The 26873-nt window shown below is 46.4% G+C and overlaps 1 protein-coding gene across 2 annotated transcripts in view; it reads left to right on the forward strand.

Moving 5' to 3' along the window:
* LOC126203145 (prolactin-releasing peptide receptor-like) overlaps nt 1–26873 on the forward strand; it is a 918861-nt gene that overhangs the window by 508461 nt on the left and 383527 nt on the right. The window contains exon 3 of one of the 2 annotated variants that reach the window (XM_049937389.1): nt 189–388. The exons of the other annotated variant lie outside the window; for it this stretch is intronic. Within the exon in view, the coding sequence (XP_049793346.1) occupies nt 189–388 (200 nt within the window). The remainder of the gene's footprint in view (nt 1–188; nt 389–26873) is intronic. 2 annotated transcript variants of the gene reach the window in all.

Below are 26873 nucleotides of genomic sequence, written 5' to 3' on the forward strand. Positions count from 1 at the left end.
ACAGCTCCGACAATGCACTGCCCTCATATACCTTGTGTAAGCGATTCTACCGACATTGTACGTATACATATCTCTGTCCAATGACCCTTGTCGCCCCATTGTATGTGCCATACGAGGGCCGAGAAGGTTAACACAACAGCAATATGGACTGCGCAGTACTAAGGGACGTGTGGGTGGGGACTGCGCAGGCATCTACGACGTGCCGGCGGCTGTGGTGGCGCTGCTGTCGCTGTGCTACGGCTCCATCTCGGTGCTGGCCGTGGTGGGCAACGCGCTCGTCATGTGGATCGTAGCCACGTCGCGCCGCATGCAGAACGTCACCAACTGCTTCATCGCCAACCTGGCGCTCGCCGACATCGTCATCGGCCTCTTCGCCATCCCCTTCCAGGTAGGTTCACCGTCCTTAACACCGCTACTTTCTCTTTCTTCCACAGTATGGCTTGCCCAAAATAACTACATTTTGCCTCGTATGAATTTTGATATGGTCCATGGTTCATTGGGGGCTATTCTACCTATTAACGTGTTAATAGTGAGCTTGTGTGACGAACAATAGTTTACGATGATAGCGTTTCCGTTGCCGTATAACTCCAATAACTTCATTACCTGTAGTGTATCCGGATCGCCGAAAATTTCTTGTGGAAAATAAATGCTATCTGCGTAAACTAGCGTAGCAGGAGCCCTAAAGATGTTCCAGAATAAATGTATGGGACATGTTTTGTATGAAACAAATTCGAAATATTCAAAGATGGAGGTAAGGTACACCTGATAGAAATTGTGAACAAAGGAAAGAATACGATAATGAACTCGTAAAACCCAAATGTATGAAAAATTCATTATAATGTGTCAACGAATCTGGTGCACAAAGTCAACTGTTACGGTCAAGGACAAAGATCGAATGAGAGCGTTTAACATCCGCTCCGAATACCATGGCACAAAATCACACAAAAATACTTCTTAAAGTGTTTAGAGCTAGCTTTGCGAGGGAGAAGAGAAGCTGTTTGTAAGATACTTGGTTAGCTTAGAGGTGGAGGCCGTTATCAGACGTTCTGAATCAAGTGAAAGCGAGAACAAAGACAACACATTATACATAGCAAGTCAAAAATGTAACATGGGAGAATATGATTTTAGGTATTTATAACACTCTCGTGATTTCGTATCATGTGAATAGAACTCTAATACTCGCAGCATGCTGAAATATCTCCTTTCTGCTAAACGTTATTCGACGAATGGGTCCATGTCGAATACACAAGACAAGAGTCTGAACTATTTCTACTCTGTCCCTCTCTGCTGTCAATCTGGTGCTTTTCCGTTTACAATAAATTCGATTTGTGATAATTTAATAGAGAAAGCCTTTGTCAGAATGCCTATTGTTTTCAAAGGGAGGCGCTATCAACAAGTGACAGACTGAAGAGAATTCCGAAGATGAGGACAAACAAAACTGAAAAACTGCCTACATCAAACGCCTTTCAGTGCAAATATAGGTTCCGACGAACCCGGTGAGATTGCAAATTCAAAACGATGATTCATATTTACACACCGAAACTGCATTTCACGTTTTCAAATTGATAGCTGTGCTTGAAAGCAGATTTTTTTGGTTTGGAGAACGAATTAAATGTGTACTGTTCTCATCGACGGTGAGACGTAAATCGAATTCTGCTACTTGCATTGCAATAATAATATTATCTCCCACATCTGAAATACATGAATACTGGTCCAATCATTGTCTTGTACGACAAAAGCTGTGAAGTAAAACGAAAGCGGGGCTCAGCTGCTATAACAAGTGTTTCCTTGCATGAATTTACCTGTGTGTGCTTTGCAGACTACAAAGTTGAAACAATTATTAACAGAGGGGCATGTGAGCGAAAACGCAGAAAAGGGGATGAATGAGATAAATGCTCTGTAGCTCGCCGTGACAGAACAAAAGACTCCTTTGTTGTTTATCTCCAGTACGGATGCTGTTGCAAAATGCGTAGCAAATGTAACTGTGCCGCGTATGGATTACTTGGCAGTTCTTCGAAGGGGGTTCATACGAACCTAACGGTGATTTGCCGGTCAGGGTCTTATTGGAAGGTGTATGGCTATAATCTATTAGGAGCAATAATTGTCAAGTTTATTTATTTATGAAGTCTTCATATGAATCTTCACAATAGTTCAATGTGGCTCTGTATATACTGAATTTGGAAACGCTTTTTCAGTGCCGAGTGCTGAAACAAACGTCATGTTTTGATTCACTTTTCTTTAGTAATACCATTGTTATATTTACACTAATTACAGCTGTAGCTCTTTCAACATTAAGTTATGTAGAGAATGGTGGTGGGCTTGAGTTGCTTTAATTGCGCTGATCACAAATAAGCGACAAATAACTAATGCTGCTAGCAAAATAACAACATAATTATGAGATATTTAAATTCATTAAGCAGTCATCTTAGACGGACAGACGTATGTGGCGTTCTTTATGCTTAAACACCCTTCAACATATTAAGTACATGCCAATGCGGAAATGATTCCGGAAATGTTTATGTCTTCGATTGTGATATTTCAGTACAATATAAACACCCCATGTGACGCAGTAACGGGATGTAAACGTCGTGACATGTAATCAGACAATGTGTGAGTACATTCCTGGGGAATCTCCCCCCAAAGCGGCTTTCATTGAGTCCACATACATATAGCAATGGTTGCTATTTGATCGTAAAGAACAAATTGTCGACCAAACATAAAGCAGTCATGCGCGATGGGTGACATGTAAGGGCTATGGAAACTGATGTAATTTTTCGAAAAAAGAAGGTTGCTCATTCCTGAAATCTGGCATCGCATTATCCAACATGAATTGGCATTTTAATTTTCCTGACAGAGATATCTAACACTTCCTTACTGTAGTTGTTATTCCGCTGATTTCCCTCAACATGCGGGAGTAAAACGAATGGCTCCCCAAACTACTATTCGTAACGTTTCTCCGCCATCTTGTTGTTCAGTGCACAGTGACAGACTGTGATCATTATGGTAATGATGTTTAGGCGACCGTAACTATACGATAATCTGAAGCGAAGTTCGGTCGTAAACACTATATTTTCCCACCCAGTTCGCCAGTAACGGCTTCAGAAGGTCTCACAGTTTCAGACAGCTGTAGTTTCTTATCACCGGAAGCTTGCCCGTTAGTATGCAAACCTTCTGTCCAGCGAAAAGTATATAAAGCCTGACCGTCCAACGCATAGGACCAGATACGTCTTAGTATGTACGAATCCTGCCAACATTAAGAACAAATTTCAATAAAATTCTTTTGTAAACTTGCAGGAAGCTGTAGTAATTGGCGGGCAGCAACTTGTATTAATCAATACAACGAAAAAACAACCAAAGTTGCAAAATTGACTTCTAATAACGTGATGATTAGTATTGGGTCAGGACCGATTTTCAACTCATCCAGATAATTAAAATTGCATTTCCCAAAATACAAGAACCACATCAAGATAAAAACCATATACGTGTAACGAAGTGCAGATGGACAGTTACACAGTGTGGAGATATCGTGACATGATTCTTATGTTTTGGGACCTTTTATTTTGACTATCTGGATGATATGAAAACGGGGCACGAACCGAAACTAGCTATCAAGTAAATAAAACTGAAACTTGCAACTCTGGCTGCTTTTCCGTTGGGTATGTGAGCTCGTAGTACCTAATGAAGCTACCTAAGCTTGGTGATTACTGTTGGTGGACTTTGTCCGGGAGATACTTTACCAACAACAGCCAAAACGTCAGCATGTGATATAAGACTCAGTCAAAGACCCTTGAAGAATTTTATTGAAATGGACTTCGGCTCTAAAGGCTACACAATCAAACTGCGGACGAAATTTTAAGCTTGCTAAGGCCCACATGGACGGCAACATTGGTTGGACTCGATATCTGGTCAGATGAGTTGTGTCTCAGTGCCAGTCGGCTGATTAGGTAATGGAGATTCCGCTGTATGGTGGTGGGGAATTCGGAATAAAAGGGGAAAGGTGATTGGCCCGACATTAATCTGTTGGTAGGGACTCGAAAGAATGCTCACGAGCCCTAGTGGGGAGGTAGTGCGCGCCCGATTGGCCTCAGCACCAATAAGTATGTTTGCTGGTTCCTGTCGTCACCCCTTGGTTCCGATAAATCATACTGTGTACACTGTTAGCTTCAAATCGGCCTTCCGATGTATGCTCCGAGAAATCGTACCGTCAACATAGGTTTTATGGACATTTGGACAACATGGGTGTCATCCCATTCTGTAAGCATAATGAGTGGTACAGTACTTACCTCTTTGACTCACTTGCTCCACGCAATCATCACTGCCTGTACGAACTAAAAGGCTGCTGTGACGAACCAATTTCCACGAGAAACTGATAATTATGTCTCCATTATAGCTCTCAGTTCGATAATTCATGCATTGAATGTATTGTGAAGAGTGTGGATTACGAGCAAACTGAAGAAATACAAAAGTAATGAGAATTAGCAGAAATGAGAGTGTCACAAAGTAGACTATGCTTAGCGATTCTGCTAACTTCGAAGTAAAATACCACATGACGGATGAAGCAGGGGGTACCTCAAAACCAGAATAACACAGGTAAAGGAGGCGTTCCTAGCCAAGAGAAGTCTGGTAGTATTCAATATCCACCTTCAGCTCAGGAAGAAAATTCTGTGAATTTACGTACCTTTGCAGCACACCATTGAATGTTAGTGACTCATGGACTGTGGAAATCCTGGAAAGAAGAGAACCAGGCGACGACCGTTACAGGCGAAAACAGAGAGCATATCACTAAATCAAATTTCTGCAGGATTAGACGCGTTGCAGCACACTGTACATAACTTCAGTTTCTGTCAGCGGACTGCAGGCTGAGTGTTCAAACTATGAGTCCTGAGATAGAGGGTTCCTCGATCTGTAGCAACACAATATTCCTGTGATTGCTGAACGTGTACTCTTTGTAAATGTAGGAATCTTTCTACAATATCAAACCAAAGCAAACACATGAATCCGATATCCTCTTGAATATACCTAACTAATTTCTTGTCATTCTGATAACAGTGTAATTAGTTATTACAATTCATCATTTCACCATCACAGTCTTAGTCCTACGAGGCAACGTGTTTTCTGTGGTTAATCCCGTACCTCTGTTCTGAATCTTGATTTTAGATATGCTTGTAATCTGATTTTCATCCATCACACCATACTCTTTTCGTTATACTCAGCCTCTATTCTCCTCCATGTTCAACAGTTGCAAAGATTCTTCTCATATTCCCTTGTAGGTTTCTGTAAGTGATACTTGTCCATTCTCTGCGTTTCGATGGTGTAAAGTACAGTCACTGAAAGATGGTTTTGTAAATCTTAATGTGCATTATCCGTGATAGTCCTATGAATCTTAACAAAAGTGACTGTGTGAGGAAACGTTTGTCCTGTATTGAAAGTGCTGAAAAAAAGAACCATTGTTTTTGCAGGAGGCAGGTTTTTCTAAAGTCTAAATAAAAATAATTCTGCTGTTCGGAAGTCTAATAAGCGTGTACACATCCCAACTACAAGATTAACTGACAATATGGTTGGTGGAATCTTGCTCGTCTACAAACTATATGCTGGTGAACTAGTGACAATGAACGGTGTGTTTCAAGACACATGTTCTGGTACCACGCTCCGCAGAATTTGAATCCGCGCCAGACGTCATGGACGTCGAAGACCCATAGAGGTCTCTACACCATCGCGCCGTAAGCTGTGGCGGCGCGCGCCTCCTGGCACGCTTTTATTGTGAGGGCGCCACAGTGGAACACGTGGTTGCAGCGGCCAATAGCGGCGCCGCCGATAGCGTACTTAAGCGCCTGCCTCTCGCTCAGCTCCGGCCGTACGGATACCTCTGTTCCTCCCCTTGCTCCTAGCTTCCAGTACTTGGGCCACACCCCACCTTCTGCACTTAACACTCCCATCACTACACAGGACATCAGCCTCACACTCCGCACTAAACGCAACACTGCTCCCGGCCACGACTGCGTTACCTACCGCCACCTCAAACACTGCCCTCCCTCCTTCCTTTCCCTCCTTGCCACCCTCTACAATGTCATCCTTGCCACTGGCTTCTATCCCGACCTGTGGAAAACCTCCCGTATCCTGATGTTCTCCAAACCCAATAAGCCTCCGTCTGATGCCTCTTCCTATCGTCCTATCTGTCTCACATCGGTGTTCAGCAAGCTCTTGGAATCCATCCTTTCCCGGCGCATCCATCTCCACCTCCACCAAAACCACCTCCTCCCAAACACCCAATGTGGCTTTTGACCTTCCTTCTCTGCTGATGACCAACTCCTCTGCCTCACTCATCTCCTCTCCCTCCAGCTTAACTCCCGTCGCTCCGCCATTTTTGTCTCACTTGACCTCGAAAAGGCCTACGACCGTGTCTGGCATCCCGGTCTCCTGTTTAAACTCCAAACCTACGCCCTTCCTATCAACTACATCCGTCTGGTGGCCTCCTTCCTCTCCCACCGCCCCTCCTATGTTACCATCCATAATGCCAATTCCCCCGCCTTCTACCCCTCTGCCGGTGTGCCCCAGGGCTCTGTCCTCTCCCCTCTCCTCTACCTCCTGTACACGGCAGATATGCCCCAACCCCCCCCTCCAGTACACCTCTTGCAATATGCTGATGACACCGCATTCCTCGCCCTCGCTCCTACACTCCAACGGTCCCAACGCCTTCTCCAGAATCACCTTGACCTTTTTGCTGCATGGTGTAACCAGTGGCTCCTGAAACTCAATCCTTCCAAGACCCAGGCAATCATCGTAGGTCGTACCACTCGCTCCTTCCGGCTCCTGGATTTCTCCCTTACTGTCTGCGCACGTCCTGTCCGCCTCGCCCCCACCCTCACCTACCTTGGCCTCACCATTGACCGTCACCTCACCTGGATACCTCATCTCCGCTCCATCCAATCCAAAGCCCGCAACCGCCTCCGACTCCTCAAACTCCTCTCTGGCCGGACTTGGGGGTTGCACCCCTCTCCCATCCTCCACACCTACAAATCCTTAATCCGTCCCATCCTCTGTTATGCCAGTCCTGCCTGGATATCTGCCCCCCCCAAATTCTATCAGTCCCTCCAGATCCTTGAGCGTCATGCACTCCGCCTCGCCTTCCGTATCCGCCTCCCATCCCCCATGCGGATCCTCTATGATCTCATTCCTTTCCCCCATCTCCTCCTATTCCTCGAACATATCCGCATCCTCTACACCTCCCGCCGTCTTGAACCCCCTCACCCCCTGGTTGCTCCTCTCCTCTCCCATCCCCGACCCCTGCCACGTCTTCACCGTTGTGTCCCCCCTTACCCTCCATCTCTACACCCTCCATCTCCTTTCCCAAGGTGGCTTCCGTCAACTCCCCCTCCCGGATGATGCCCTCTCTCCCTCCATTTATCCTTCCTATCAACTCTGATCCTCACTCCCCCTCCTTTCCTCCGTCCTTTCCCTGGGCTCCCTCTTCCTCCCCCCCTTCCCTCCTGTGTTTTCTCCCCGCCCATCCTCCCCCTAGGTCCCTTCTCCCCCCCCCCGAGTCCTTTTGCATTTCCCTCCTCTGCCTTCCCCACTCCCTGGCCCGTCTGCTCAGCACCCCCCACCCCTCTTATGGGTCCTCATTCTCCACTGGCTTCTTTCCCCCCTCCCACCCTTCCCTTTTCCTCTCCTTCCCCCCCCCTTTTTTATTTCTCCGTCTTCTGTCCTGTTTCCCCCCCACCCGCTCTCGGCTGTGGTATGTCATGTTTGTGCCCACTTTTTAGTGCCGTGTTTAAGTGAGTGTTCGGTGTTGTGCGTCTTTCCACAGTGATGCGAACAGAAATCATGCTGTCGCTGGGTGTGCATTTTATATTTTGCGAACAGAAACCAGACTGTCACCGTGTTTTTTAACTGTCTGTCTGCTATTTTTCTGCTTCTTGTATCATCAACCCTGTGTTTTATGTTTTAAGTTCTAGAATTTTCTGCCATTTTACCTTTAAGTCACCGATTTTCTCGCCAACTGTTGTTTTTTCTTATCTTCATCTTTTTAACACAAATTCTTTAGGCTGAAGAGCGGCGTAGTAAGCTGCTGCCAGCCCGCCCCCTTCGGGGGGAATTGAAATTCAATAAAGAAAAAAAAAAAAAAAGCTCAGCTCCGGCAGCGTCGTCTGTACCGTGCCTTTCTCCACACGCGTGACCCGGACACACTACGACGCCACCGGCAACTCCTGCGACACATTCGTAATTTGCTCGCGGCTAAGAAACGCCGAGACTGGCGACAGACATGCACCCGTTTAAGTGCTACCCTACCTATAAACTCGTCCAAGTTCTGGTCAGCCTTCCTTCTCCTTACCGGAACTAAACCCTCCCCCTACTATCCTCTTCTCCATGATGATCACCCCTTCCCTGACACCCTTAGTAAGGCCAATCACTTTGCCTCCTACCTCTCCGATGTATTTTCCATCCCCGATGATCCCCAGTTCGATTACTCCCTATTCCCCGATATCCGCGATCGAACTGACACCTCTGTCCCTCCCCTCGCCCCTGGTTTCCAGTACTTGGACAACATTGCACACACGGAACTCAATGCCCCTATCACTACACAGGATCTCATTGCTACACTCCGCACAAAACGCAACACCGCTCCTGGTCACGATTGTGTCACCTACCGTCACCTTCGTGAAGCTCCTGTCTCTGTCCTCTCCATTCTGGCCAGGCTCTACAATGTAGTCCTGTCCACCGGTTACTACCCCGACCTGTGGAAAACCTCCCGTATCCTGATGTTCCTTAAACCTGGTAAACCGCCGTCCGCCGTCTCCTCCTACCGTCCCATCAGCCTTACCTCGGTCTTCAGCAAGGTCCTGGAATCTATCCTCACCCGACGCATCCACCAGCATCTCCGCCAGCACCGCCTCCTTCCCGTTACCCAGTGTGGCTTTCAGCCGTCCTTCTCTTCCGACGACCTTCTCCTTCACCTCACTCATCTCCTTTCCGAACAGCTTAATTCCCGTCGCTCTGCAATCTTCCTCTCCCAGGACCTCGAACGTGCTTATGACCACGTATGGCATTCCGGTCTCCTCTCCAAGCTCCAAACCTTCGCCCTTCCCATTAACTATGTCCATCTGATCGGCTCCTTTCTCTCCCACCGTCCTTCCTACGTCACCATCCATAACACAGATTCCTACACCTTTTTTCCCTCTGCCGGTGTGCCCCAAGCTTCCGTCCTCTCCCCCCTTCTGTACCTTTTGTATACGGCCGACATGCCGCCGCCATCACCCCCCGTCCACCTTATCCAGTTTGCCGATGACACCGCCTTCCTTGCCCTTGACCCCACCCTGCTGCGCTCCCAACACCTTCTCCAATCCCATCTTGACCGGTTCACCGCTTGGTGCAACCAGTGGTTGCTCAAGGTCAATCCCTCCAAAACCCAGGCGATCATTGTACGCAAAACTACCCCTTCCTTCCGCCTCCTTGATTTCTATCTCACCATCTATGGCCGTCCTATCGCCCTCACCCCCACCCTTAAGTACCTTGGCGTCACCCTCGACCGTTGCCTCTCCTGGACCCCCCCATCTCCGGACAATCCAAGCCAAGGCACGCTCCCTACTCCGTCTCCTCAAGCTCCTTTCCGACCGTACGTGGTGTCTGGACCCCTCCACCATCCTCCACACCTATAAATCCCTCATCCGCCCCATCCTTTGTTACGCCCATCCGGCCTGGATCTCCTCCCCCCCCCTACCTTATATAAATCCCTTCAAATCCTTGAACGCCATGCTCTCCGCCTCGCCTATCGCATCCGTCTCCCCTCCCCCATGCGGATCCTGTACGATCTCATTCCGTTCCCCCACCTCCTCCTTTTCCTTGAAAGGATACGGATCCTGTACACCTCCCGTAAACTCGATCCTCCTCACCCGCTTGTCTCGCCCATCCTCTCCCACCCCCGCCCGCTGCCACGCCTGTATTCCCACGTCCCACCCGGTCTCCATCTCTCCACCCTCCTTACCCTCTCCCCCTCCTTGATGATGTCCTCCTCCCCTCCATCTACCCATCCTATCAACTTTGATCCACCCCCCCCCCACTTCCTGTGTCCTTTCCTTTAGGCATCCTCCCTCCCTTCTCTCTCCTTTTCCCCCCATCCACCTTCCTCCACCCCTCTTCCCCTGGGCTTCCCCTCCCCCTTCCTCCCTTCCCCCTATCTCCCCTGCCCATGGCATCTCTGCTCTCCCCTCTCCCTCTCCTGCCCCTCCTCATCTTCTCTTGACAGTTCCCCCGACTCATACACGCTCAGTGGACTTTCGCATGCCAGAGATCATTGCGATCAGTGTCTCCTGTGTGTGCCTTCGTTTTGTGTTTAGTGTTCTTTCGCTGTCACGCCACCACAGTTCACGTGTGCCATCGCAGTCATCTGTGTTATGTGCGCCGTGTCAACAAGTGTTAGTGTTTTTTCTCGTCCAGCATGAACAGCTTCATGTTTATTGTTTTTCGTATCTACATTTTTTGCCTGCCATTTTTATTGTATTCTCTGTGCCACCTATATGTCATATTATTGTACCACTCAAGGCTGAAGAGCAGCGTAATATGCTGCTGACAGCCCAGCTTGTATGAGGTGATTAAAATTACAATAAATAAAAAAAAAAGCTCAGCCAGCCCCTCTCTCCCTCCATTTATCCCTCCTATCAACTCTGATCCTCACTCCCCCTCCTTTCCTCTGTCCTCTTCCCGGGCTCTCTCTCCCCCCCTTCCACCCTCTTTTTTTTCCACCTCCCCTCTCACTGCCCCCCTACCCGAGTCCTTTTGCATTTCCCTCCTCTGCCTCTTCTCATTCCCTCTCGCGTCTGTCCTGCCCCTCTCCCCCCTTATGAGTCCTCTCCCTCCTTGGTTCCCCCCCTTTTCGTTTCTTCCTCTCCTCCCTCCTTGTTTTCCTCCTCCTCCAGTCCCCCCCCCCCCCCCCCCCCGCCATCTGCCTTTGGCTCGGGAGTGTCATCTTTGTGCCGCCATTTTCGTGAAGTGTTTTACAGTGAGTGTTTTTACAGTGAGTGTTCCATGTTGTGTAGTTAGGGAAGTGTTGGGAACAGCCATCATACTGTCGCTGGGTGTGATTTTTTATCTCTTGCAAACTGATACCAGACTGTCGCCATGTTTTTTAATTGTGTGTCTACTATGTTACTTGTCTGATTCCTGTGTATTTTACTAACATTTCCAACCCCTTTTGCTTTCTGTTTTACCTTTCCGCATTTTTCCGCCATTTTACACTTTACGTCACCGTTTTATCGCCTGTTTTTCTTGTTTCTTTCTTCTTCCGTTTTTTAAAAAAAGTCTGTAGGCTATAGAGCAGCGTACTAAGCTGCTGCCAGCCCGCCACCTTCGGGGGGAAAATCAATAAAGAAAAAAAAAAAAGCTCCGCCAGCCAGTCTAATCACGCGTACGTCGGTTGACACCTCGCCTCACGTTAGACGGTTTACTTCCTTGTTCTGTGTGCGAGTGGACGTGTTAGTTTCCTTGTGACTCCGATGTTCGATCTTGTATTCGTTCTCTCCTTCGTTGATAGTGTCCGTCCTCTTCCGTTTTGTTGTTGTACGCGGGCCTCTCCGCGAGTCCCGCCGCGCTTTCCGTCATTGACGAACTTCAACTTTCGTTTTTACCGACAAGAGGGACTCTTGAATACACGACAAGTTTCGCCCTTCCCGTAATTCTAGCTTCCAGTCACAGGACTAGCAACAAAACAATGGTTCAAATGGCTCTGAGCACAATGGGACTCAACATCTTAGGTCATAAGTCCCCTAGAACTTAGAACAACTTAAACCTAACTAACTTAAGAACATCACACACACCCATGCCCGAGGCTGGATTCGAACCTGCGACCGTAGCAGTCCCGCGATTCCGGACTGCAGCTCCAGAACCGCACGGCCACCGCGGCCGGCTGACTAGCAACATCTTTAGTCAAAGTGCTGTAATTCAGTAGCTTTCGTCGCTGTCCGCCTAGTGTTGTTCTCTGTGTCTTTCATGAGCACTGCCCCCTGACTTAGTAACACTATTTCCCATCTCATATCATTGATCATGAGCATTGTGGTACGAATGAGAAGAAAATATCATTCTTGAGAAACGCCATTTACCCTTTATTCACGCAAAGGAGTGAATGCTATTGATAGGGGATCTCAAATTGATTCCATATTTCTAGATTTCCTGGAGTCGTTTAACATCATTCCTCAAAAGCGGCTTCTAATGAATCTGCATACCTTCGGAGTATAGTCTCAGTTGCCCAACTGGATTCGTTATTTCCTGTCAGAAAGGAAAGGCATCGACGGGACGTCAGCTTGTGAAGCCAAGGCAGTGTATGGGATCCATCAAGAAACTGTTTAGGCTCTGTGCTATTTTGAAAATAAACACACAATTTGGAAGAGACTCTGCAACTGTCGTAGATTGTTTGCAGATGATGCTGTAGCTTAACGCCTAGTAATGTCATCAGAAGATCCAAACGAATTGCAAAATGAAACTTCCTGGCAGATTAAAACTGTGTGCCGGACCGAGACTCGAACTCGGGACCTTTGCCATTCACGGGCAAAGTGTGCGCTGATATGAAACTTCCTGGCAGATTAAAACTGTATGCCGGACCGAGACTCTAACTCGGGACCTTTGCCTTTCGCGAGCAAGTGCTCTACCAACTGAGCTACCCAAGCACGACTCACGCCCCGTCCTCACAGCTTTACTTCTGCCAGTACCTCGTCTCCTACCTTCCAAACTTAACAGAGAGGTACTGGCAGAAGTAAAGCTGTGAGGACGGTGCTTGAGTCGTGCTTGGGTAGCTCAGTTGGTAGAGTACTTGCCTGCGAAAGGCAAAGGTCCCGAGTTCGAGTCTCGGTCCGGCACACAGTTTTAATCTGCCAGGCAGTTTCATATCAGCGCACACCCCGCTGCAGAGTGAAAATCTCATTCTGGAATTGCAAAATGGTTTACGCAATGTATCAGCATAGTGCGAAAAGTGGCAACTGATAGTAAACAATAGAAAGTCAGAGGTCTTGCTACGCGTAGTAAAAGTTTTTGTTAAATACTGATTACACGATAAAAGAAACGAATTTCAGGATTTCTGTTTCAACAAAATACGTAAGGATTACTGTTCCAAAAATTTAAACACGAACAATCTGTTAGAAAACGTTGTGGAGAAGGTGAACTAAGACGGCGTTTTACTGGCAAAACACTTACAAGTATAAATAGGCTGTTTAGGTTTTTATGTTGGTAACGCCACGTAGCGCTCTGTATGAAAATCACTGACTGGGCTGTGTGCAGTGTGTGGCTGGTTGGACTCAATGTTGAAATATTCGCTAGTGTAGGTTGGACAGTTGGATGTGAACTGCGCGTAGCGTTGGGCAGTTGGAGGAGAGCCGGCAGCAGTGGTGGATGTGGGGAGAGAGATGCCAGAGTTTTGAGAGGTTACTATGAGCGGACGATCCGCATGTGTGTCCGTCAGAAAAAGGAAATTTATAAGACCACATGTTATGAAGTGATATACACTCCTGGAAATTGAAATAAGAACACCGTGAATTCATTGTCCCAGGAAGGGGAAACTTTATTGACACATTCCTGGGGTCAGATACATCACATGATCACACTGACAGAACCACAGGCACATAGACACAGGCAACAGAGCATGCACAATGTCGGCACTAGTACAGTGTATATCCACCTTTCGCAGCAATGCAGGTTGCTATTCTCCCATGGAGACGATCGTAGAGATGCTGGATGTAGTCCTGTGGAACGGCTTGCCATGCCATTTCCACCTGGCGCCTCAGTTAGACCAGCGCTCGTGCTGGACGTGCAGACCGCGTGAGACGACGCTTCATCCAGTCCCAAACATGCTCAATGGGGGACAGATCCGGAGATCTTGCTGGCCAGGGTAGTTGACTTACACCTTCTAGAGCACGTTGGGTGGCACGGGATACATGCGGACGTGCATTGTCCTGTTGGAACAGCAAGTTCCCTTGCCGGTCTAGGAATGGTAGAACGATGGGTTCGATGACGGTTTGGATGTACCGTGCACTATTCAGTGTCCCCTCGACGATCACCAGTGGTGTACGGCCAGTGTAGGAGATCGCTCCCCACACCATGATGCCGGGTGTTGGCCCTGTGTGCCTCGGTCGTATGCAGTCCTGATTGTGGCGCTCACCTGCACGGCGCCAAACACGCATACGACCATCATTGGCACCAAGGCAGAAGCGACTCTCATCGCTGAAGACGACACGTCTCCATTCGTCCCTCCATTCACGCCTGTCGCGACACCACTGGAGGCGGGCTGCACGATGTTGGGGCGTGAGCGGAAGACGGCCTAACGGTGTGCGGGACCGTAGCCCAGCTTCATGGAGGCGGTTGCGAATGGTCCTCGCCGATACCCCAGGAGCAACAGTGTCCCTAATTTGCTGGGAAGTGGCGGTGCGGTCCCCTACGGCACTGCGTAGGATCCTACGGTCTTGGCGTGCATCCGTGCGTCGCTGCGGTCCGGTCCCAGGTCGACGGGCACGTGCACCTTCCGCCGACCACTGGCGACAACATCGATGTACTGTGGAGACCTCACGCCCCACGTGTTGAGCAATTCGGCGGTACGTCCACCCGGCCTCCCGCATGCCCACTATACGCCCTCGCTCAAAGTCCGTCAACGGCACATACGGTTCACGTCCACGCTGTCGCGGCAAGCTACCAGTGTTAAAGACTGCGATGGAGCTCCGTATGCCACGGCAAACTGGCTGACACTGACGGCGGCGGTGCACAAATGCTGCGCAGCTAGCGCCATTCGACGGCCAACACCGCGGTTCCTGGTGTGTCCGCTGTGCCGTGCGTGTGATCATTGCTTGTACAGCCCTCTCGCAGTGTCCGGAGCAAGTATGGTGGGTCTGACACAGCGGTGTCAATGTGTTCTTTTTTCCATTTCCAGGAGTGTATATTATGAATTTTGAACACTATTAAGGTAAGTACATTGTTTGTTCTCTATCAAAATCTTTCATTCGCTAACTATGCCTTCAGTAGTTAAAATCTTTTATTTAGCTGGCAGTATTGGCGCTCACTGTATACCAGTAGTTTGGGTAACGATGTTTTTTGTGAGGTAAGCTTTCGTGAAAGGTATAGGTTATTGTTAGTCAGGGCTTTCGTGAAAGGTATAGGTTATTGTTAGTCAGGGCCATTGTTTTGTAGGGATTATTGAAAGTGAGATTGCATTGCGCTAAAAATACTATGTGTCAGTTTAGTGATGATCAGAATAAGTAAAGAGAGAACTGTCTGAGTACGTTAAGTTTTGCTCAGCTGTTTGAAAATCAAACAAAAAAAAAATGGTTCAAATGGCTCTGAGCACTATGGGACTCAACTTCTGAGGTCATTAGTCCCCTAGAGCTTAGAACTAGTTAAACCTAACTAACCTAAGGACATCACAAACATCCATGCCCGAGGCAGGATTCGAACCTGCGACCGTAGCGGTCGCGCGATTCCAGAGTGCAGCGCCTTTAACCGCACGGCCACTTCGGCCGGCGAAAATCAAACAACGTGAGAGTTTTTCCAGTACAGCCATTCTTAATTTTTCAAAGGGGAAGTTTCACAATGTGTAACAAATCTATTGTAGAGACTGCCTAGACGACGAATGGCGGTAGTTTTCTTGAGTGTACCATCTTACCAGGCTGGACGATCCAAAGCAGAACGGTTGAGAAAGAGTCTGAAAGTTGTTCTATGAACACTCCGCCAGACACTTGAGTGTGAGCTGTAGCATAATCACGTGGATGTAAATACAACGATGGGAAAAATAATATACAGGATACAGGTTAAAGTATAATGCAACTGACAAACCTATCGCTGACATGCGATGGTGCTACGCTAATCTGACACATAAATTTGCTAAATGTGCTGGAGCTGAGACTGCATGATGACCCCAGCCCCAAATAAATATCAGTATTGTGGCTTGCATGAGGGCGTTCAATAAGTAATGCAACACATTTTTGTTCTCAGCCAATTTCGGCTGAAAAAAAAAATACGGAATTTGTTGTAGGACATCGTGAAATATTCCTGCCTCAGACCCTACATTTTCCTGAAGTTCCGATAGATGGCGGTGCTGTACACAGCCTTCAAAGTGGTGTTTGTAACGAAGGTGCTTTCCTAGCAGAGAGCTGTCATTTAGCTTCTTTCGACGGATAACCAGAGCATAGGAGATATTCATAGGCGTCTGGAGAATGTCTACGGAGATCCCACAGTAAACAAAAGCACCGTGGGTGGTTGGCCGATGCGTCTGTGATCATGTTAACAAGGTTACACAGACTTGTCAGATCCCCCGTGTGCCGGCCGGCGCATACAGCAGCGACTGGTGCAGTGTTAGAATGTGCGGTCACTCTTATTCGAGGTGATAGACGGATCACAATCACACACCTCGCTGCACAACAGGACGTCTCTGTTGGTAGCACTGACACATTCGTCAACCAGCTGTTTTCCTCGCCGCCTAACGAAAGACCATACAGGGCAAGGAAGGACTATCTGTGCGGAATTGCATGCGTATTACGACGTTGAAGGTGACAATTTTTTGTCGAACTGCGCCACAGGCGATAAAACATGGTTTCAACACTTAGAACCGGAAACAAAACGGCGATCCATGAAGTGGTGCCACACCACCTCTCCTCCGAAGGAAAAGTTCAAAACTGCACCCTCAGCCGGCACAGTCATGCCGAATGGCATCTGAGACTATGAATGGGTTATTCTGCGTCATGCCCTGCCTCGTGATGCAACGATCAACTTTGATGTTTGTTGTCCTACCGTCAGGAAATTGAAGAAACGGCTTCAGTGTGCTCGTCGCTACAAAAATGTGAATAAACTTCTTCTCCATGACAACACAAGGACTCACACAAGTCTGCACACCCGATGGTAGACCACAATACTTCACTGTACCGTTCCTTCTCATCCTGACTACAGCCCGGATCCCGCACCTCTCGATTTCCATCCCTTTGGTCTAATAAAGGATGCACTCTGCAGGAAGCAGTAGGTAGAGGCTATTGATGCAACAAGACGTTGGCTCCGACGTCGACCCTACATTTCGACATAATCACTGTTGAATGCGACAGGCTTGCGACACTTACTCGGACGGGAGTATGTCCATGTTTGTGTGGAAGGGACTGGGCGGTTTTTTAGGTTAGAGAGTCTCAGGAAACCACAGAAAGGGCGTCCATCTAAAAGTAGGCAGGTAAAACACAGTAAGGTAGCTGTAGAAACGATCGGTATCGTACTTGTAAATTGTCGTAGCTGTGTTGGGAAAGAACCAGAGCTCCAAGCCCTAATAGAAAGCACTGGAGCTCAAATAGTTACAGGTAAGGAATGCTGGCTAAAGCCGGAAATAAGTTCAGCCGAAATTTTTTCAAACGATCTAACAGTGTACAGAAAGGCTAGGTTAAATACAATTGGTGGAGGAGTATTTATTGCTGTCAGAAGTAGTTTACTTTGTGGTGAAATTGAAGTAGATAGTTCCTGCGAAACTGTAGGGGCAGACGTTATACTTGACAATCGGTCTAAACTATTAATTTGATCGTTTTACCGACTCTCCGACTCAGACGACATAGTTGCTGAACATTTCAAAGAAACTTTGAGTCTCATTTCAAACAGGTACACCACTTATACAATTATAGTCGCTGGTGACTTCAATCTACCCTCGATTTGCTGGAAAAATTATACGTTTAAAGCCGGCGGCAGGCATAAAAAGTCATCCAAAATTATACTGAATGCTTTCTCAAAAAATTATTTTGAAAAATTAGTACATGAGCCCACTCGAAGCGTAAATGGTTACAAAAGCATACTTGACCATTTAGCAACAAATAATCCCGGACAAATAATGAGTGTTGTGACGGATACAGGGATTAGTGACCACAAAGGCTGTTGCTGGTAGGTTGAATACCGTAATACCCGCAACCATATTAAAAAAAACGCAAAGTATATGTATTTAAAAAATCTGATGAAATGCTCTTAACGCCTTTTAAGAGGCAGTCTCCACTCCTTCCGATCTCATCACGTAAACATAGAAAAGATGTGGAATGATTTCAGAGAGATAGTATCGACGGCAATTGAGAGCTTGTATTATCACATACATTAATAAGAGATCTCCCATGGTATACAAAACGGAACAGATCGCTGTTGCAGAAGCAACAAAACTAGGTCTTTATACTCATGAAGTAATGCGTGCTATCGACAGTGCATGTCAAATTGATCCCAAAAATTTTAGATTTCCATAAGGCTTTCGACACCGTTCCACACAAGCATCTTCAAACCAAACTGCGTGCCTACGAAGTATTCCCTCAGTTGTGCGACTGGATTCGTGATTTCCTGTCAGAAAGGTCACAGTTCGTAGTAATAGACGGAAAGTCATCAAGTAAAACAGAAGTAATATCCGGCGTTCCCCAAGGAAGTGATACAGGCCCTCTATTGTTCCTGATCTATATTAACGACATAGGAGACAATCTGAGTAGCCTTGTTAGATTGTTTGCAGATGATGCTGTCATTTACCGTCTTGTAAAGTCATCAGATGACCAAAACGTTGTGCAAAATGATTTAGATAAGATATGTGTGTGGTGTGAAAAGTGGAAAATGACCCTGAATAAAGAAAAGTGTGAAGTTATTCAAATGAGTACTAAAAGAAATCCGTTAAATTTCTATCAGGCAGTAAGTGACACAAATCTGAAGGCTGTAAATTCAACTAAACACTTAGGGAATACAATTACTAATAACCTAAATTGGAAGGATCAGATAGATAATGTTGTGGATAGAGCAAATCTAAGATTGCGATTCATTGGCAGAAAGAAGGTGCAACAGGTCTACCAAAGAGGCTGCTTAGACTACGCTTGTCCGCCCTATTCTGGAGTATTGCTGTGCGGTGTGGGATCCATCAGGTGGGACTGACGGATGGCATCGAAAAAGTACAAAGAAGAGCGGCTCGTTTCGTATTATCGCGAAATAGGGGAGATAGTGTCACAGACATGATACGTGAACTGGAGTGGTAATCAATAAAACAAAGGTGTTTTTCGTTGTGACGGAATGTTCTCATGAAATTTCAATCACCAGTTTTCTCCGATTGTGAAAGACTTCTGTTGGCACCCACCTACATAGGGAGACATGATCAGTACGATAAAATAAGAGAAATCATGGTTCGCACAGAGAAATGTAAGTGCACGTTCTTCACGTGCGTATTTTGAGAGTGGAATGGTAGAGAGATAGCTTCAAGGTGGTTCATTCATCCCTTTGCCAGGCACTTTATTGTGAATAACAGAGTAATCACGTAGCTGTATACGTAGATCACGATGAACAGAGATTATGTCGAAAAATAGGGGATTTATAACCAAAAGAGTGAGTAATAATGTGATGTATAAGAATCCTGAATAAAATCAGTCTATTTTCAGAAGAAAATATGTGTAACATTACTTACTGAAAGTTTCTCGTAAGTCTCTAGCACCAATGTCTTTTATTCGTGCGAATAACCCCTGTGCATAAGTATGAGCGATTTATTAAATGATACACTACTGGCCATTAAAATTGCTACAACACGAAGATGACGTGCTACAGACGCGAAATTTAACCGACAGGAAGAAGATGCTGTGATATGCAAATGATTAGCTTTTCAGAGCATTCACACAAGGTTGGCGCCGGTGGCGACACCTACAACGTGCTGACTTGAGGAAAGTTTCCAAACGATTTCTCATACACAAACAGCAGTTGACCGCCATTGCTGGTGAAACGTTGTTGTGATGCCTCGAGTGAGGAGGAGAAATGCGTACCATCACTTTTCCGGCTTTGATAAAGGTCGGATTGTAGCCTATCGCGATTGCGGTTTATCGTATCGCGACATTGCTGCTCGCGTTCGTCGAGCTCCAATGACTGTTAGCAGAATATGGAATCGGTGGGTTCTGGAAGGTAATACGGAACGCCGTGCTGGATCCCAAAGGCCTCGTATCACTAGCAGTCGAGATGACAGGCATCTTATCTGCATGGCTGTAACGGATCGTGCAGCCACGTCTCGATCCCTGAGTCAACAGATGGGGACGTTTGCAAGACAAAAACCATCTGCAAGAACAGTTCGACGACGTTTGCAGCAGCATGGACTATCAGCTCTGAGACCATGGCTGCGGTTACCCTTGACGCTGCATCACAGACAGGAGCGCCTGCGATGGTGTACTCAACGACGAACCTGGGTGCAAGAATGGCAAAACGTCATTTTTTCGGATGAATCCAGATTATGTTTACAGAATCATGATGGTCGCATCCGTGTTTGGCGACATCGCGGTGAACGCACATTGGAAGCGTGTATTCGTCATCGTCATACTGGCGTATACCCGGCGTGATGGTATGAGATGCCATTGGTTACACGTCTCGGTCATCTCTTGTCCGCATTTGCCGCACTTTGAACAGTGGACGTTACATTTCGGATGTGTTACGACCCGTGGCTCTACCCTTCATTCGATCCCTGCAAAACCCTACATTTCAGCAGGATAATGCACGATCGCACGTTGCAGGTCCTGTACAGGCCTTTCTGGATACAGAAAATGTTCTACCGCTGCCCTGGCTAGCACCTTCTCCAGACCTATCACCAATTGAAAACGTCTGGCCAATGGTGGCCGAGCAACTGGCTCGTCACAATACGCCAGTCACTACTCTTGATGAACTGTGGTATCGTGTTGAAGCTGCACGGGCAGCTGTACCTGTACAAGCCATCCGAGCTCTGTTTGACTCAATGCCCAGGTGTACCAAGGCCGTTATTACAGTCAGAGGTACTAATTTCTCAGGATCTATGCACCCAAATTGCGTGAAAAAGGAATCACATGTCAGTTCAAGTATAATACATTTGTCCAATGAATACCCGTTTGTCATCTCCATTTCTTATTGGTGCAGCAATTTTAATGGCCAGTAGTGTAAATAATTCTGCGAGCAACCAGAAACGCTGATGTAAACCTTACAAATTGTGCCCATCACTCAAGTCCAATTCCATTAATGCACTGTGTTAATTTTCTTTTTATATCAGTATAAATGTTCGTACTTGGTGTGCGACTAGTTGCAAGAGAAGGAAGGGAACTGCACTGCGGTGGTGCCGCGTGAGCAACCGTCGCTTGGCGATATGCGCATGCAGGGAAGCGAACGCCGAAGCCGCTGGGAAATCAGTGATGCTCTGTCTGCCAGTGAGTGAGGCATGGTTCATGGTGACATGGCTACAGAGAGGGGAGGGAGGGGGGAGGGAAGGAGGGCGAGAGAGTTGGGAGGAGGAGGAACGGCGGGGAGGGAGGCAGCCAGTGGCAGAACCCGCACAACAGATAAGAGAGGTGGGGTGCCGACGCCCCTTCAGGAGCTCATATGAAAATATCGCCAGTGAATGCAAACATCAACAGACATTCCGCATAAACATGGCACTACTTCGTGAAAAGCCATGTGACAGAGATCCACTGAATCGGTGTTATAAGCACGTCAGCAGAGTCAGATTGGCAGAGTGTACCTATGGCTAGGACAGCTCCAGCCAATATCTGCGCCGGCTCTAGCCTAATAGACACTCCCAATAGTCTTCTGTAGAAATTTGTATCTTGTTGGGTGTAACGCCACGTTGGAATTATGAAGCCTAGTATGTTGGTTGTTATTATTTCTTTTCATTGTTTTGTAAAATTTATCTGGCTTTTACCACCACAAGAATTATTGTGTTTCTCGTTGTTTATACGTTTGGAAATTAGTGAACACCAAATGGCGTTTTAGTTAAATGAAGTGTGTTCAGACTTGGTCGTTAATTCTTTCCTACCGACCGCAGGACACTACATAGATTGTACAGAGGATATGCCGATAGAAAAGAGAAACGCAAGGAACTGAAGAATATGATTTGTCAACTTTAGTCACCTGACTTCAATCCCATTGTCTCTTATGGAATGAACTTAACAGCTAGAAAAGAAAACCGAGGTCATCTAATGTTGAGAATCTATGGAATAATTTACAGACGTGAAGGACTACAGTATCGTTAGAAACACTACAAAATCTTACCTCTAGAATGCCAAGTGTTTGTGCAGCTGTTCTGAGGGCAAAGGTTAGATACTTTGAAGAGATTAAAACCTGAATCATATTTTATTGTACATAATGATAGAGAAATTATTGACCATTTTGTTCCATGTAGTTTGTACTATGAGTTTGTGCATAGAAATGAAGTATAGGGTGACAGACCACTTCTCACTGGTAGTTCATTTCACAAGTAGTCGCCACAACTGTTAAATCACTTGTCCCCCTGTGACAAGACGGTAAATGTCTTCATTGAAAAATGTTCGCGGCTGCTTAGACAAACGTGATTGTACACAGGCGCGCCTCTCCTTGTCCGAATCTCTTTCTTCAGGATCCAAAAATATGTAAATCGGACGGGAAGAGATCGGTACTGTGTGTATTATGTGTAAGGGCTTCCCAGCGAAACTTCTGAAGCGCAACTGAAGACGGAATGGAGTGTGAACTCCAAGCTAGTGCCAAGCGGTAGCAGTGGTACGTCTCTAGAGGCCTCCCGCTGTGGCAGTGCACGTGAAGGTCGGTGCCAAACAATTCGCCACTAGGACAGGAATACAAGAAACCATCGTCACACACACAAGACACACAAAACGTGTCTAGCTATGTGTCACCACTCTATAAAAGTCGTTAACGTGCTTTCTAATTTCCAAAGCATCCATGTCTCACTAGTTTGAAGCGTGTGTGGTTACAGAAAGTTTTATGCTTATTTAAATATGTAGATAACCCAGTGTTCCGTCGGGATCGCTTCTTAACTTGGCATACCCTGCAAAATTAACGCTTTCCGGATTAAACAGTAATCACGCTAAAACGACATTGGTACACAATATCTGTGTCTAACTGTAGTCGTATCAGACTCTGAAGGTATGACTGTGCTGATTAATTCCTGGCTTGTTTTAGAATCATCCCATTTTACTGTATGTTAATCCACCTAATGACACGATACGCATTCGTCTTGCGAAGCTAAACGAGGTGGGAAAGCGATATTTAAAACTGACGTTTCCCGCTTCCTAAACTTCAGTGCCTGTGGTGTCAATCACAGAGTGAAACGATGGAGAACGTGGTAAATGCCCCGACTGTAATTAATCTTACGCTGACGGCACAAATCCTAAATAAAGTATTAACGATATAAAGTAAACTTTAGCATACTGGAGGGATTTATCGGGTAATTAATCATTTTACGTCCGCATGATATAAAGAGAAAAAAAAGTATAGCCCACTGCGAATTACATGCACTTTTTTTAAAGAAATAACATCCCAGCCAAGGACGCTGTTGATTTACTATCGTTTTTATTCGAAATTTACTACAATTTCTGTAACTCGTATAAAAAGTAATTAAAAAAATTATCTTGTCAGTCTCTCTCATTTCCTTGTACAACACGTTTTTCGGGTCTACACTGTCTTTAGCTGGATAAATGATTTAGATGAATATTGATATTGTGGATGCAGCCACTTTTTACTCTTACATTTCATTTTGCTACGAATTACAGTAATGACTTCGTGTGATTTTTGCCATAATATGGCACTGAAGACGTACATTAAAAATGATAACAAAGCTATTTAGAAGGACAATTGAAGTAGTAATGTACCCACTTTTGTATTTCTGAGTACCACACATAAAAACAAAAGCAATACAGTCCAGACATCTAACAGCTACAGAAAGAGTATTGTCAGCTAACATTGTCAATTAAAGGTACAAACGACATACATAAACCGCACTTCGGTATTGGAAATTAACGATGCCCAAACAATCCAACTAATCATTATGATATCAGTATGCTGAAATCTATATTCGCAAGTTTTTTAATGAGCCTATATTTTGTGAGTACAAGGATGTTAACACCTATCTGCACATTGTCAGTACGTTTATTTCTCAATCTAAACTTGTTAGTTCTTTGAATTTGTTTTGTGACCATAGGTGACATTCGAGGTTACAAACGTGTGTACATAAGAATCTTAAGTGACATGTCTGGTGGAATATTTGTAAGTGGATATATTATCGTTTAAGGTGCATGAGTTCAGTATAAGATTATGACAGTCAATGAAACATAACTAAGTGGCTGCCTAGATACATGAAAGTACTCCACCCTGCTACATCCATGAATGTACTCCACCTGAAGATTAGGATGCAATCACTCGTACCGCGTCCTAGAAGAAAATGAAATAGATTGGTCTGTGTTCAGAAAGGTGAAGTTTGCAAGTGCAGTGAGTGAGTACCATGACGACCAGAACTTCCATAGTAAATATAAAACAGCCCACAATCTCTAAGTGCTTTAGCAACCACAGTTCTACCATCATATGTATGCCACAGACAAATTAGCACAACTAAACGAAAAAATGTTGTAATTACTAATGGATACTACATCTGTTTCATTACATCAGTTAATACTGTGTCATTCTCGTCGTACATGTGTCGGGGAGAATGTGTGTGAATTTCGTAATATCGCCACTTGAGGAGATACGAAAGTGGATTACTATTCGAGGTGTCAAATGTAGTGTTTACTAAATTGAAAGCAAGAACAAGAAAGAATAAGAAATATGATGCGGCGCTGGTTGCAGTTGAGACAGAAAATTTGACCCTCCGTGCTTTTCAGAAAACTAAGACCTTTGAGCCCTTCCAGTAGAGAGTGTTTTCGTGACAGTGATAAATTCTCGTAATGGTTCATAAGAAGGTACCACGTATCAGTGTGAGAAAATGAAACTTCACTTGACAGCAAACGATTAAGTCTAAAGTTATGGAGCCAATCGTGATGTAGAATACGACCAGTTCCAAATCGTTGTTACTATGAAGTGATAAACAGATTTATTTTATAGGAGGATGTTAACATTGTAGGGTATCCAAACCAGAACTTTCTGTGTACATTATTAAGGATGGGGCCAGGAAACTGCATTGTTGCATTGCAGGCAGATAGACGATGTTTAGAACATGGTCAGTTTGAGGATAAGTTTCATTTCACCAGGCTGTATTTACAAGTTCAAGTGTGCAGTCGATGAGCCGTACTGAAATGCCACTGCAACCTATTACGCAATATACAGATATATTTCCATGTACGGGCCAGCAAATAGAAACTCTAAGGACGCCAACAGGACCAAGTAGCCACAATGGAGATATTTTCCGCTCATAACGTATTGGTGACTGTTCTAACGGCTACGAGGAACGAGATAGTGTTATCGTAAAACAACGATCTTCTACGCAACTAAGCGGACTGGTTTATGACTTGGAAGAGCCTTTAATTGGTACTGTGCCATTTGCACGTGCAGTGACTCTCACGCAGTCTCGACACGAACACGGGAACAGCAGCTACAACGCTCCTGTTCACATAAAGTGCAGGTCTCAACTGTTGTTGACTTTGGACCTCACATCGTGTTAGGGTAATAGTACTGCATCGCTGTGTTGTCGACAGTAACTTTCCTGTGTAAATACATTTCTCGTATGATTCCTGTTTGGCCAAAGGCTGAATGCTCGATACCGCTGTATGTGTCGTTGCAAATCAACACAGGAGACTTGAAGGCGGGAATACTTGGTACCCACTTAACAATCTCTTCTCATCTTATGCAGCACGGTTCAAATGGTTCAAATGGCTCTGAGCACTATGGGACTTAACAGCTATGGTCATCAGTCCCCTAGAACTTAGAACTACTTAAACCTAACTAATCTAAGGACATCACACAACACCCAGCCATCACGAGGCAGAGAAGATCCCTGACCCCGCCGGGAATCGAACCCGGTAACCCGGGCGTGGGAAGCGAGAACGCTACCGCACGACCACGAGAAGCGGGCTATGCAACACGCTTTCTCAGAAACTCCTCAGTTTGTTGGAGGATATTTCGTGACTATTATGGTTCATTCAGTTTGTAGTGGACTGTTAAGGCAGCCAGTCCACAGTGAAGTAGCCGAAAGGGCACGCGTCAACTCACGCCGTCTGACGTTAAGTCTGGAACAGGATTCGTAATGAATGTGATAAAGAAAAGAACGTAGCTACTAGAACACTTAACTTTTATATTGTCCTTTGGTATACAGAATTCTGGATGATACAAGTGAGACTCTATCTTGAGGTACATGCAACGTTACAAATGGTTAATGGCGCCTTGCTAGGTCGTAGCCATTAACTTAGCTGAAGGCTATTCTAACTGTCTCTCGGCAAATGAGAGAAAGGCTTCGTCAGTGTAGTCGCTAGCAACGTCGTCGTACAACTGGGCGAGTGCTAGTACGTCTCTCGAGACCTGCCGTGTGGTGGCGCTCGGTCTGCAATCCTGACAGTGGCGACACGCGGGTCCGACATGTACTAATGGACCGCTCTCGGTTTAAGCTACCACCTAGCAAGTGTGGTGTCTGGCGGTGACACCACATTCCTCCCCCGCAAATCGGCGAACGGTCGTGTGATAAGGCTTCCGCCCGCCGTGGGGAGGACCGCATGTTGACGTATGCGATGGGGTTGGGAGCCTAACAACAGGCGAGGCCGTGCCACCCGCACCCTGCCATTCGGACCGAGGGGAGCTAGGAAACGCCTGAAAACCTAGTCGAGGGTGCACGTCAACATGCGGTGTATGCGCCCGTAATGAGACAGGAGGGGCCGAAGGGTCAACCTCCATTGCGTCGGGGGACCCGACGCGCGATGACGACATCTGGGCCGGAGCGGGCAACAGTTCCATGGCGGAGGACAGCTGGTCACGGGAAGCGATCGGCGGCGCGTGACCCAGGGAGGCGCTGGGCGGCTGCAGCGACGCGTCCACTGCGGGCGGCGCCGGCGGGAGAACAGGCGGCGGCTGCGGCGGCATGTCGCCATGAGGCAATAGGGAAGGCAGCGTCGGTAACACCTGGGGATGAGGCGAGCCAGTAGATGGGTCCCCAGGGCGCTGACCGGACGGCACCGTCGCTG

The sequence above is a fragment of the Schistocerca nitens genome, chromosome 9 (assembly GCF_023898315.1).
Source record: "Schistocerca nitens isolate TAMUIC-IGC-003100 chromosome 9, iqSchNite1.1, whole genome shotgun sequence".
In the NCBI taxonomy this organism is placed as follows: domain Eukaryota; kingdom Metazoa; phylum Arthropoda; class Insecta; order Orthoptera; family Acrididae; genus Schistocerca; species Schistocerca nitens.